At 39.0% G+C, this 13568-nt stretch overlaps 1 protein-coding gene across 1 annotated transcript; it reads left to right on the top strand.

Annotated features, from left to right (window-relative positions):
* The first annotated feature begins 1383 nt into the window (after window positions 1-1383).
* LOC142174432 (uncharacterized) lies at window positions 1384-13322 on the top strand. Its single transcript, XM_075240225.1, has 3 exons — window positions 1384-1544; window positions 1653-1791; window positions 13293-13322. The coding sequence occupies exons 1-3, from the start codon at window positions 1384-1386 to the stop codon at window positions 13320-13322; spliced, it is 330 nt and encodes a 109-aa protein (XP_075096326.1).
* The last annotated feature ends 246 nt before the right edge of the window (window positions 13323-13568 follow it).

Here is a 13568-nt window from a genome sequence, read left to right as displayed (position 1 = left end):
GTTCCAGTGCCGAAAAAAGATGGGAAGACTCAGGTATGTGTGGATTATCGAGATTTGAACAGAGCAAGTCCCAAAGACAATTTCCCACTACCCAACATCCACATCCTTGTTGATAATTGCGCCAAATATGAGATCCAGTCTTTCGTAGATTGTTACGCTGGATATCATCAGGTATTGATGGATGAAGAAGACGCCGAGAAGACTGCATTCACTACACCATGGGGCACTTACTGTTACTGGGTTATGCCATTCGGTCTGAAGAATGCTGGGGCAGCTTACTTGAGAGCCATGACTGCCATTTTTCATGACATGATGCATCAAGAAATAGAGGTGTATGGGGACGACGTGATAATCAAGTCCAGGACTCGGGACAATCATATCCAAGACTTGAGGAAATTCTTCGAGAGACTGAGAAAGTACGACTTGAAGCTGAACCCGGCCAAATGCGCCTTCGGAGTCCCATCAGGCAAGCTTTTGGGTTTCATAGTAAGTAGGAGAGGTATAGAGTTAGATCCAACAAAGATAAAATCTATAAGAGATTTACCTCCCCCAAGAACGAAGAAAGACGTGATGAGTCTGTTGGGCAGGTTAAACTATATCAGTCGATTCATTGCCCAGCTGACTAGCACGTGTGGGCCCATATTTAAGCTATTAAGGAAGGATGTTGTGATCAAATGGACGGATGAGTGTCAAGAAGCCTTTGACAAGATCAAATAATATCTTTTAAGTCCCCCAGTTTTGGTCCCGCCAGAGCCACAGAGACCCATGTTCTTGTATCTGACAGTCTTGGAAAATTCTTTCGGTTGCGTCCTCGGGCAACATGACATAACCGGAAAGAAGGAGCAGGCGATCTACTACTTGAGCAAGAAATTCACCAGCTACGAGGCCAAGTACACTCTGCTGGAAAGAACGTGTTGTGCTTTGACGTGGGTTGCTCAAAAATTGAGACATTATCTTCAAATTCACACTACTTACCTCATAAGCAGGCTGGATCCTTTGAAGTATATATTTCAGAAACCAATGCCTACTGGAAGACTGGCCAAGTGGCAAATCTTGCTTACTGAATTTGACATAGTCTATGTCACCCGCACGGCAATGAAAGCCCAGGCATTAGCAGATCATTTGGCCGAAAAACCGGTTGATGAGGAATACCAGCCATTGAGTACTTATTTTCCAGATGAAGAAATAAATACCATAGAGGTGGTCTCGGAAAACACTCACGTTTGGAAGATGTTCTTTGATGGGGCCGTAAACGCCAAAGGTGTAGGAATAGGGGCAATCTTTATCTCACCTGCTGGTCAACATTATCCGGCTACAACTAGGCTTCGTTTCTTTTGCACGAACAATACAGCTGAATATGAAGCCTGCATCATGGGCATGAATATGGCTATCGATCAAGATGTTGGGGATTTGTTGATTATGGGGGATTCTGATTTGATTATTTGGCAAGCCCAGGGTGAATGGGAAACTCGAGATGTCAAGCTTATTCCTTACTGGCAGCACGTAGAGGATCTCAGCAAGCGGTTCAGATCAGTAGAGTTCAGGTATATCCCGCGATGTCACAACGAACTAGCGGATGCACTTGCTACCTTGGCTTCAATGTTGCCTTATCCAGGTAACGCCTACATCGATCCCTTGGAAATCCAAATCAGGGAAAGGCATGGTTACTGCAATGCCATCGAGGCAGGACCAAGTATCCAGCCATGGTACCAGGATGTTAAGAGGTTCTTGAAAACACAAGAATACCCTGAACATGCTACTAGAGATCAGAAGAGAACTATTAGGTGGCAGGCAAGTGGATTCTTTTTGAGCGGTGAGATATTGTATAAAAGAACCCCTGATCTCAACTTATTCAGATGTGTTGACGCCGAAGAAGCAGGCAGAATCATGCATGAAGTACACGTAGGAGTGTGTGGACCTCATATGAACGGGTACATTTTGGCAAAGAAAATCCTGCGGGCCGGGTATTACTGGATGACCATAGAAAAGGACTGTTTCAGCTTCGTTCTAAAGTGTCATCAGTGTCAGGTGCATGGAGATCTAATTCACGCACCTCCCACAGAACTGCATCCCATGTCTGCACCTTGGCCATTTGTTGCCTGGGGTATGGATGTCATTGGTCCGATTAAGCCCAAAGCTTCAAATGGGTACAGATTCATATTGGTCGCTATCGACTACTTCACAAAATGGGTCGAGGCTGTCACTCTCAAATCAGTCACTAAGAAAGCCGTGGTGGATTTCATACATTCAAATCTTATCTGTCGTTTCGGTATTCCTACAACTATAATCACAGATAATGCAGGAAACCTGAATAGTCAATTGATGGAGGATGTGTGCGAACAGTTCAAAATAATGCATAGGAATTCCACTCCTTTTCGGCCCAAGGCCAACGACGCTGTTGAAGCGGCGAACAAAAACATCAAAAAGATTTTGAGGAAGACAACCCAGAGTTCCAGACAATGGCATGAGCAGTTACCTTTCGCCCTGCTGGGATATCGCAATACAATACGCACATCAGTAGAGGCAAAATTACTCGGCATCATGGGAATTTCAAATTTTGTTCCGGCAATAATAGAATGGACGACAAAAGAAGATTCATGCAAAATTCAGAGAATGGTCATTCAGGGAGACGCTTCCCTATAGCAAGCAAGGTGAGCAAAGTTAAGCTTAAGATACTATATGTGCCAGTTAAACTAAGTATCACCATCACGAGCGAGGGATTTTGTTATCCTTGGTCTAGAAGGATTACCGCAAGGCGAGTAAGGGTCATTGATAATGTGAAAGGACGCCAAAGATGAAGAGGAAAAACATCTATAGGCAGGTCGTCATAACTCCAAGTTTTAGTACACCCCTAAAGGGGGGAATATGGAATGATGTGGCATTAAGTCAGAATTAAGTGAATAATGAAGGAAGAATGCGATAAAAATGAGAAAGAGATGAGATGATGAAATGTTACAGATATTCTATGGTTCCAGAACATTGTGTAAGCACGACGTCAAGAAAAGGAAGTAAGGGTTCCTGCCCTGGATGTTATTGATAGATAAGGAGCCAGTACGTGAGGTAAGTTAAGACAAAAGAAATAACCCAAGAAAGATTACGTGAATATGGATATGAGAATAGGCCAACAAATAGTTAGTAGTTGATTCAGGAAGAGCCTAGTAATTACTAGACAAGAGGTTACAGAAAAATCAATAGATCGTGCAAGATAAATAGAATGAACCCCAACATAGGGAATTCAGCCTCGCAGTAGACATTATAATACTTGAGATATATTCATATGGGGAAGTTAAAAGGGTATCGTGCGAGTGCTACGGAAATAAAAGAGAGTTCCACTGGGAAGGCAGTCAAAAAAATCAGTTCAAAAGCAACCCACAAGCTCCAGGGCATGGAGGTAAGTAACTACGGATAAGTATAGGCAAGGAAGGACATCAGGAGGTCCGTCGAGTATACAATTTAATAAGCCCACAGCTTTACAAAAGTCAGAGAATCCTCGCCAAGTACTACAATGGAAGACTAGCTGTGGAAATAAGGAAGAAGGCTTCAACCTAAACATAGTACCTCGAAGGAGAAATGGTCATGTAAATGCAGTTTCACAACAAAAATTGTATGCCCTCCAAAAGAAAGTGGCACCTACCATGGCTAATGAACGAGGAGGAAGATCGAAGGTAATATTCGAGACTATATGAATTGCACAAATATTCTGGCATGTATGGGAACTAGGATGAGTTAAGTATGCACGCGACAAGGGGCAGAAAGACCAGGAAAAGTAATTGACACGTTTAAAGAAAGCTGAGATGGAATGAAAGGAATTATTCGATCAATGATCCAGAGCTAGTACATAATGGATACACTCAAGATTTTGGAGCATTATCCAAGCAACATATTTGTTGACAATCATACAGTCATAGAAGACTCCGGTATAAGTAAAAGGAAAGAATCAAGCCCAGGGTATAGACAAAGGATTGAATTATTAGAAGATTGTATCATGGATATTCCATAACGCCCATGAAAGGCTAAGGTAATAACTGATACCATGTGCCACAGACCGGAAGATAGCTTAAGCCTACATAAAGGCTGATCAGAAGGAAGAGGAAAGTAAAGAATTACATCACCCACGTAAATCAGGAGTCTGATTATTGGACCTAGAAAAATTATAGAAGTTACGCTTGAGAACATGACAGAATCACTCTTAATATCAGATCTTCAAGAGAAATAACACAACAACCATATTATATAACGGCTCCATGATAATCCAGTTGGAAGAGTACCGGCCTTATAGGAAGTCAGTACAAAGCTCCCACCGAATTGTGTATGCACCAAAGGTGCAAGTGTTATAATAAGAGCTTCAAGTTATAGATGTGAATTACACCTAGATGGAAGGGAAGTCAGGAAAGAGAGAGAAGATACGATGAGAGATTTTAAGGTGAGTAAGGTAAAGGTGAACAACGTACAAGATACTCAAAGGCAGAAGATCGTGAATGGTCCATAGTTCGGATCCAATAACTAGGAGTGATAACGACATCGTCAGTGATATGTCTTCCAGCCTATGGTTTCTAAGTAATGAGAGATCTAGTTAAGCAAATAGGGAAAAGATAGAGACAATGTGATGTCTCGCTTGACGTTCCAGAATAACATAAGAAAATCTATGGTGCAAGCAAGTTGAAGGAAAGTTTATAAATGGATATGTATAGGTTGCAAGCTAAAGTATGGTAGAGTGATAAATTTTTAAGGAAGCATGAGTAAGAATGAGGAAAGGCAAGTGAAAAGGTGATGAGAATGGATACGTCTTTAGGATTAATCCCTAGGAGAAAAGTATTACGTAAGGAGTTTCAAGTTATCAGTCGTATATTGTAGATCAATATTCATGAATTCAACAAAGTATCGAGCGAAGAACTTCAGTATACTCATATATGCTCAAATGGACATCTTATCAAGCTCTATATATGAATCCTAGAGATTGGGCACACTTACAAGGTCAAAATTGTACAGGTTGTATGATGAAAGGTAGCAACAGTTACGAGATTGGAGGGATTCCGACTACAAGTTATGATGTGAGAAGGAGGCCTAAGGGGGGAATGCCCTGGACTTTGGACTCATTCACAGAATAGTCACTTAGATAGTAAGGGAAGTTCTAAAGTGTTCGGAAGATATAAGTTATGAAAATTATAAGTGCATCAGTCAACATTCGAGGACGAATGTTCCAAAGGGGGGAAAAATGTTATGCCCCGCAGTATTACGACGATGTTACACCCTGTAGTATTGTATGTTAAATTTGTCGTAAGGTAATTGCCATTAGTCCAAGGAAAAGATTATTTGGGGATTATAGGGATTATAAGTGATGAGTAAATTCGTGAAGGTAAGAGGGTAAGTAATATCGAAGAAATCGAATTTTTGTCGAAGTTTGGTATTTTGAGATAAAATATGACCCGAGTTAAAATGCCCGATATTTATGGACTAGTACCATGCAAGGTACCCATAGCCATAATAGTAAGGTGTATAAAGTATATTAAAAATAAGTAAAATTTTAAGTAATTTGAGATAATTTTTAAGTTATGCGGGTAATTGATTAATTACCGGGTAATAGGACATTACCCGGTTAACTATTAAAATTGGGATAAGATTAAAACCCCACCCCAAAACGTGGCAGCAACAACCTCCATAATAAATGACTCATTAGTCAATATTGGGAATAGGTGGCAACAAACTAAGAAACAAGTCTTGAAATTCAAAAAAAGCTACATACTTATCTTACAAATTAGAAGATATATATCGTCAACACTTAAGAGATTAGGAAGGCTTTTCATAAAACATTCCATTTCAAGAACGTGAACTACTCCATTATATCAAATCTGATTCCATTTCAAAAATGTAATTTCATTCCAAATCTAATTCCATTCCATTCAAACCATAAAGGTAATATAGCAATTTAGTATTTCATTCCATTTAAAGGCTTTAAACAGAAGCAAAAACCCAAACGTTGGAACTAAGATTACATCTCATTTGGTATTTGGTCTTAAGGCCAAAAACGTGAGAAGCAGAATGACAATTTCATCCAAATTGCAACAAATCAAGAAAGATTTCGTTCCTCAATTTCAAAGCGTAGAAGCTTAATTCGATTTTTAGGGTTCAATCTACGAAGGTTTCCAACGGAATATTATACGGAGTTTTTCCTACTCCAGGTATATTAAGGCTATCCCTTCTTTCTTTTGGCATGATCCATACGATATGAACGAAACGTGCAAATGCACAAATTCCATAAGTGACTCTACTCATAGAAGTAATAGAAATATCTATGTTCTTTAATTTTCATGTGTCATAATATTTTATCATCTGCTCATGGGTCTCAAAAAAATACGAAAGTTGAAAAGATGTTACTTTATGATATTGCTCAAGAGGCAAAGTGGTCTTATGACCTTCCGAATGATTTTATTGACGTAATTTTCATGCATTGCATTCATGTGCATTGACCCATGACCAGATGCTGTTACATACGCGTATATATGTAAATATATGTATATGGAATGGGAAAAGGTTACGGCGTTATATACGCAACACCACCTGATCAGCTGGTATATAATGATGATGTTGCCCGTAGTGGCCGAAATATGATTCAAACGGCGTTATATACGCATATATATGTAAGTATGATTCAAATGGCGTTATATCCGCGCATATATGTATGTATATATGTATATGGGATATGAGAAAGGTTATGGCGTTATATACGCACCACCACCTAATCAGCTGGTATACGATGATGATTTTGCCCACAGTGGCCGATATGATATGATGGGATGCCCTCAGAGGCTGATGATATTATGAAATATGTACCTATGCATGACATGACATTCATACGCATATGCATGACGTTAAAAGTAATTTATGATTTACAAAGTTATTCAGACTTACAGGTTGAGTCATGTACTCTATATGTCTTCCATATCTCTCATGTATTTGTTATGTACCTTACATACTCAGTACATTATTCTTACTGACATCTCTTTTGCTTGGTGACGCTGTATTTCATGCCCGCAGGTCCCGATAGACAGATCGAGAGCCCTCCAATTAGGCTATCAGCTCAGCGAAAGATGTTGGTGCTCTCCATTTGCTTCGGAGTTGCTCGTTTGGTTAGTATGATTTAGACGTGTATTGTTTGATATGGCGGGACTCTGTCCCGACCCTTATGACATTTATGTATTCTTAGAGGCTTGTAGATATATGTCGTTTACATAAAAGATTGTACGGCCTTGTCGGCCTACGTTTTGAGTTTATAAAGGATCATGTTGGCCTATTAGGCCCGTATGCATCTGTATATGATGATGTATTAAGAAAGATACGTTATGTTGGTACTCAGTTGAGTAAGGTACCGGGTACCCGTCCCGGCCCATCGATTTGGGTTGTGACACATTTCTGGCTTCTTTCTTCCAACTTCAATTTCAGAGCATTTGGGGTACCTTGGCTTTTTCAAATCTTTGTCGAGACGGTTAGCCACGTGGGACTCAACCTTTTCAACCTTATTTTTCCTTTGTGGGCATTTGACTTTGATTTTCTTTCTTTTTAGGAGTTTTTCAATTTCAAAACATCAGCCGCCATGGCCGGTCAAGGTTGACTTGATGCCCCCGACGAGGCTGGGTATCTTTTTGCATATTAGCTTGTATCAAATGAGAACCCTGTAAATCAGTCTTGCCATCCTTTCTTTTTCTTAGCTTCAGAACAGAGTTAGACCAAAAGGGATTCAAAGAAAACAAACAATGGAATGGAGAATGAGTTCAAAACAAGAAGTGTCCCTTTTAGGGAAAGGAAAGAAGGACTTATCTGGAGTACATGCGGACTTCAATGAATATGACATGCCTTTTGGACTGGATGTTTGATCTGTGTAAACCGCCCGACTCTCAGAAATTCATCACAACTTTTGCCTTAAAGTCGAGAAACCTTGCCAGGACTCTGTCGATGCCGATGGCTGTGAGAATCCTCTTTTCGATCAGGGGTGCCCTTTGCAGGTTTTCATGAGCTGACCTCTCTCATTTCTCTTCTCACTATCGCCTTACAGTGCTCTTTGCGAGTTTTCACTAACAAGACTCTCTCATTTTTAGTTTCTCTACTTACTGTCGCCTTACAGTGCTCTTCTTCTCACCAATAAGACTCTCTCATTTCATTTCTCTCATTTGGTTGAATCGGATCCAAGTAGTTGTATCCTCCAATTCTGAACATCTCTACCGATTGATCGGAAGGACTTGAACAGGATTTGGGGTAAAAAGAATTTAGATTGAATTACAACTTTGGAACCTTTCAGGCAAAACCATCGCCGAACCATTATAACTTCTGCCCTAATTTTACTTTTGGGGAAATTTGAATTTTTATTTTGGTGTGACTGTCACACCTCTTTTTTTCCGAACAACCCTATTATAAGGTCGAGTTAGAAGAGTTTTTCCAATTAAAGTGACGTCTTGAAAAGGGATTATTTATTATTTGGAGTCGCCACTTGGAATTGAGTTTTGATGTTCCAAGTCACCTTTTATTTGAATCCCCTTTCAAAAGGAAGGTTCGACTCTTAGTTTATGGTCTACAAAAATAGAAGACTGAGTAAGGAATTCTGTTTACTGAGGGGAAGGTCTAAGGCATCCCTCGAGTCCCGTGGTTCTAGCACGTTCGCTTTTATTGACTAATGTAGGCTTAAATCAATTCTTGGCTATTCTTTTATTTTATTAGTTATGGTTTGCCTATTACCGCTTAATTAATTCTTATTTTTTATTAATTATTTTGACCTAGATGCAGTACGCACACAAGATATCTCTTTGAAATTGAATGTTAAACCAAGGTACGAGATGTACACATGATTAAAACATAAATATTTTAAATTAAAAGGTATCGAGACACAGAATGCGCACATGATCCTTTTATTAGTAAGCATATAAATCCAAGGTTCGGGTATGAACACATGTGCTAATAGCGTATTTTTAAATATTTCAATTATTTTTTCTCATTTAGATTCGAGTTATATAATTGTATATTTTTATTATTGGAACGAGTCTTGAATTAGTTCATGACTCATTTCGCCCCCTCACAATTATTGTTTATAGACAATCCTTGGAATGTCTTAATGAGCCATATTCTCCCATAAATCCATTCTTTCGGTATCAACATCACACAAAAATAAATGAATAAATGTCCCACAATTCCGAACCAGAATCCAAGCATGATAAAATAAAAGAATATTAAGAAGAAAAAAGAAACTACATTACAAATTGAACCAAATAAGATATTCACTAGGAGTCACGTTGGAAAAAGAGATCAACGTAAAACCAAGAAAACTAATCGATGGAAATATCACACCTTCCATTACAACGTGTGGCGTGAGTTTTTTTTATTTTTTCATTTTTTGCAAAAATTTAAGAAAATGAAAAATTTAAAATAACACATAAAAGAAAAATTTCAAATAAACTCCAAACCCAAAACAGACTGCAAGAATTTTACATGAACTCTTGAAGGGAAGTAAAATTATTTTTTTAGAAGTGGTATTGCCGCAAATTAATAAACTTAAAATAAAAAATCATGATGGACTTGATCTTTAGGTTCGGTACTTTTTATTACTCCCTCCGTTTCATATTAAATGAGCTAGTTTGACTCGGCACGGAGTTTAAGAAAAAAGAAGAATACTTTAGGAACTTGTGGTCTTAAAAGTTTAAGAGGTAAAAAGTTTGTGGGGCCATGACATTTGTGTGGCTATAAAAGCTTCTCATTAAGGGTAAATAGGTAAAATAAAAGAGTTTAAAATTGAATTATTTCGAAATTTATAAATGTGTCATTTATTTTGGAACAGACTAAAAAGAAAAGTACCTCATTTAATATGAAACGGAGGAAGTAATAAATTCATGGCATCAGATATAACTTTATTGTTTGAACTATTCTTACCCATTTGACAATGATATTATTCTAACACAATTTTTCTACTTCTTTTTCTTTCTCTGCCCTCATCCCTGTTTCTTTCTATCTCGTTCTTACTCCCTTCTCCCCTTTTTTTATCTTATTGTTCTCATTCTTGCAAGTTTTGCTAGTGACCATTTTATAGGGGAAAATTGATCGGAAATTTCCATTGGAATCCACGATGAGTTAAACTCCCCATGAACCTTTACATTCGAGGACGAATGTTCCTAAGGGGGAGGGTGTTACAACCCATATCCACATGTGTTAGTTCATGCCATATATTAGTTAACATAAATCCAAGAAGGAATTATCTTTGAGATGATAAGAAGTCAATCCTATTGGTCTTAAGTGATACAAGAGTGTATAAGGGTGATTAACAAGTATTAGAAGTTAAATGAATCAAGGATGTTGTAACTCGTATTTTCAGGTAAATCTAGCGGTGCTTAATACACTCAAGAGGTAATGTATTAAGGTATTTTAATCATATAATATCTGCATCATAAGTCTTGAAGTCAAACGAGTTATGAAACAAAAGTCGACAAAAGTTGTCGCAACTTAGGTTCATAATTTTACTTAAACATTAGGTCAAATATTTCTAATCTTTTCTCCTAATTTACAAGGAATTATGGGGTGATCTACCAACCAAATTAAAGATATATGAGTCTAGTTTCCAACGCATTAAACCGTTCATAGATACGATCTCGTAGTAGAGAGATATTTGCATTTTAGCGAGACTGCGCCAAGCACCTCTCTATTGGGGCCCACTAAGGCGGTTTAAGATATTTGGACCTATATAGGATGCCTCCAACCCGTTTTAAGTCATTTCTTCTCACTATTTTCAGACGTTAGAACCCTAGGAAAATCCTCTCAAGGTTCTCTCAAGATTCAAGACCCACAAAAAAGGGCAAACAATACAAATCAAGTGTCGGGAATTCCGTGGCGCTAGTAAGTCTCTTGTTCTTCTTGTTGTTGCTCATTTTTGTGTCGTTCCAGCTCGTGTGGGAGGTTGTTTTAAAGGTTTATGTTCTGTAAATACTCCCTCATGTTCTTAATATCAATCCTAGGTGATTTCAAGCCTTCTAAAGTGATTCTAGTGCCGAAAAACACTAATTGATCGCTAGTTTCGCTTTTTTGTTGTTGTGGAAGCATTGGAGGGATATTTCATGGAAATTTAAGGTCAAATTGGAGTTTTTATTTCTGTATAAAGGTAAGGAACCTCTTACTCTATATGTATTTAAGATTATCCAAGTTGCGGCTAAGCCATTGAAGCTAGAACATGTGAAATATATATCGAAAGACTTGGTAGTAATGTTATTGTTTTGTGGACTGTTTTGCGTTGCTGTTGGGATGCGTATTTTACTACTGTTTTGTGGAGTTTTGGCGGAGGAAGGGTGTGGAGAAATACCATATATATGTAGGGTTGTGGGATGATAGTTATTCGTAACATTTCCGGGTCGTTTGACACGACTACGGTGGTCGCCGTATGTATGGAGTGATTAGGCTGTGCGTGGACTATTTTGGGAGGCTCAATATGTTTATTATTGATGTTGTTTGGGCTGTTTGGTGATTGTTTTGAATGGTGTGAAGTCATATATATAGGGGAGGTGTTGTCCGTTTCATCGTAAAATAGGTTGTGGTCGATACATAATAGTTATGATGCTTAAATGATAACGATAGTATCGTTTCTCTTATTGTAGACTAAGGAGTTTTGACAATTGCATAGCTTGAGATTGGGGCAGTATATACAAGGTATGTGAGGATATCCCTTTCCTTCTTTTGCACGACTCCGATTGTACATAATGTAATGAACGAGCTTCCAAGATTCTCTACTCTTAGAAGCTAGCAATACTTACATTGTTTTCCCTCTTATGGAACGATTGATGTTAATGTTGCTTCTCTTATTCTTATGTTATCAATGTTGTTGGTACTTCCTGATTCTTATAAGGTTCATAGTGAAGAGCTAGTCCTAATAACGTGTACAGAGGATACCGACCTTACGTCACTCCGAAAAGTTTAGAATGTGATTCCATGAGTCGAGCATGCATTATATATATGTATCTATTTTACTCTACCGAGCCATGCTATAGTTGGCCGGGTACGGCACCTATTGTGCAACCACTGATCAGTTGGGTTTTACCGAGCTCCACGTGGCCGGGTACGATTCTACCGAGCCTTATGATGGCCGGGTACGTTTTTACCGAGCCTATTATGGCCGGGTACGATATGATGATGATGATGCCCACAGAGGCGAATGTTTTAAAGGTTTATGTATTTATACATATGTATCATGCATTTCATGTCAGTAGCCCTCAGAGGTACTAAGATGTTACAGGTTGTATATTCTCTATCCTTGCTTACATTATTGATCATATTTATGGTTCTCTGCCTTACATACTCAGTACTTTATTCGTATTGACGTCTTTTAATTTGTGGACACTGCATGTCGTGCTGCAGGTCCTGATAGGCAGGCAGGTGCAGCTCCCCCACCACAGTAGGCTATCCAGTTCAGCGGTGATTGGCGAGATCCCTTCTCTGGACTTGCCTTGGTCTTGGTATGTATTTTTGTTATAGACATTATGGGTATGTCGGGGCCCTGTTCCGGCTATGTTGCAGCACTTATGTTCCTTTAGAGGCTCATAGACAGGTGTTGACTCATGTACAGTTTGGTATGCCTTGTCGGCTAGTTTTTGTTGTATAGTCTTTCATGGTAGCGTGGTAGCTCATACCTTATATATAGTTTCTTGATTGTCTGGTCATCCCATATTATATATGTTCATGCCATCAGTTTTTATTGTTGGTTGTCCATGATCCATGTCTACCATTTATATTGATCTCGTCAGCCGTAAAAGATAATAAAGAAGTTTAGATAAAATGTACGTTGGTGCTCGGCAAGTATGGTCGGGTGCTAGTCATGGCCCTCCAGTTTGGGTCGTGACAGTAGTAATGTTGGGGTGGATTATACGGGGTATGAGGGTAGGTTTGGTGGTGGGGTCGAGGCTGGCTATAGTAATGTGATGGACCCCTGGATCCGAACCAAGCTCCTGAATCAATCGTTGCTAGATCCTCTTTCTTCTTCTTTCCAATTACTCCCCCAGTTCTTCTTTGAATGGCCTGGGTAGTTGCCTTAATAATCGAATAACTCTTGATTTTGTTTGTCTTGAGCCCTTCTTCTACCATACTGCCCATCTTTACCACTTCATTGAAGGACTTGCCTACAGCTGATACCTGATGACCGTAATAAGTAGGTTCTAAGGCCTGCAGAAAATAATCCACCATTTCACTTTCTTTCATTGGAGGGTCAACCCTTGCTGCCTGCTCTCTCCACCTAAAACCATATTCCCTGAAACTTTCATTGTGCTTTTTCTCAGGTTTTGTCAAAGACAGATGATCTGGAATAATCTCGAGATTGTACTGGAAGTGGCAAGCAAATGCCTGGGCTAGATCATCCCATGTGAACCATCTTCTGTGGTCCTGCCGAGTATACCATTCTAGTACTGATCCACTCAGACTCTGACTGAAATACGCCATTAGCAGCTCATCTTTCCTGCCAGCTCCCCTCATTTTGCTACAAAAACCTCTCAAATGCGCCACTAGATCACCGTGCCCATCATACAAATCAAATTTGGGCATCTTGAATCTTGCCG

The sequence above is a fragment of the Nicotiana tabacum genome, chromosome 20 (assembly GCF_000715075.1).
Source record: "Nicotiana tabacum cultivar K326 chromosome 20, ASM71507v2, whole genome shotgun sequence".
Lineage (NCBI taxonomy): Eukaryota > Viridiplantae > Streptophyta > Magnoliopsida > Solanales > Solanaceae > Nicotiana > Nicotiana tabacum.
Note: the sequence above shows the minus strand (reverse complement) of the source record. Positions and strands in the feature narration are given on the sequence as shown.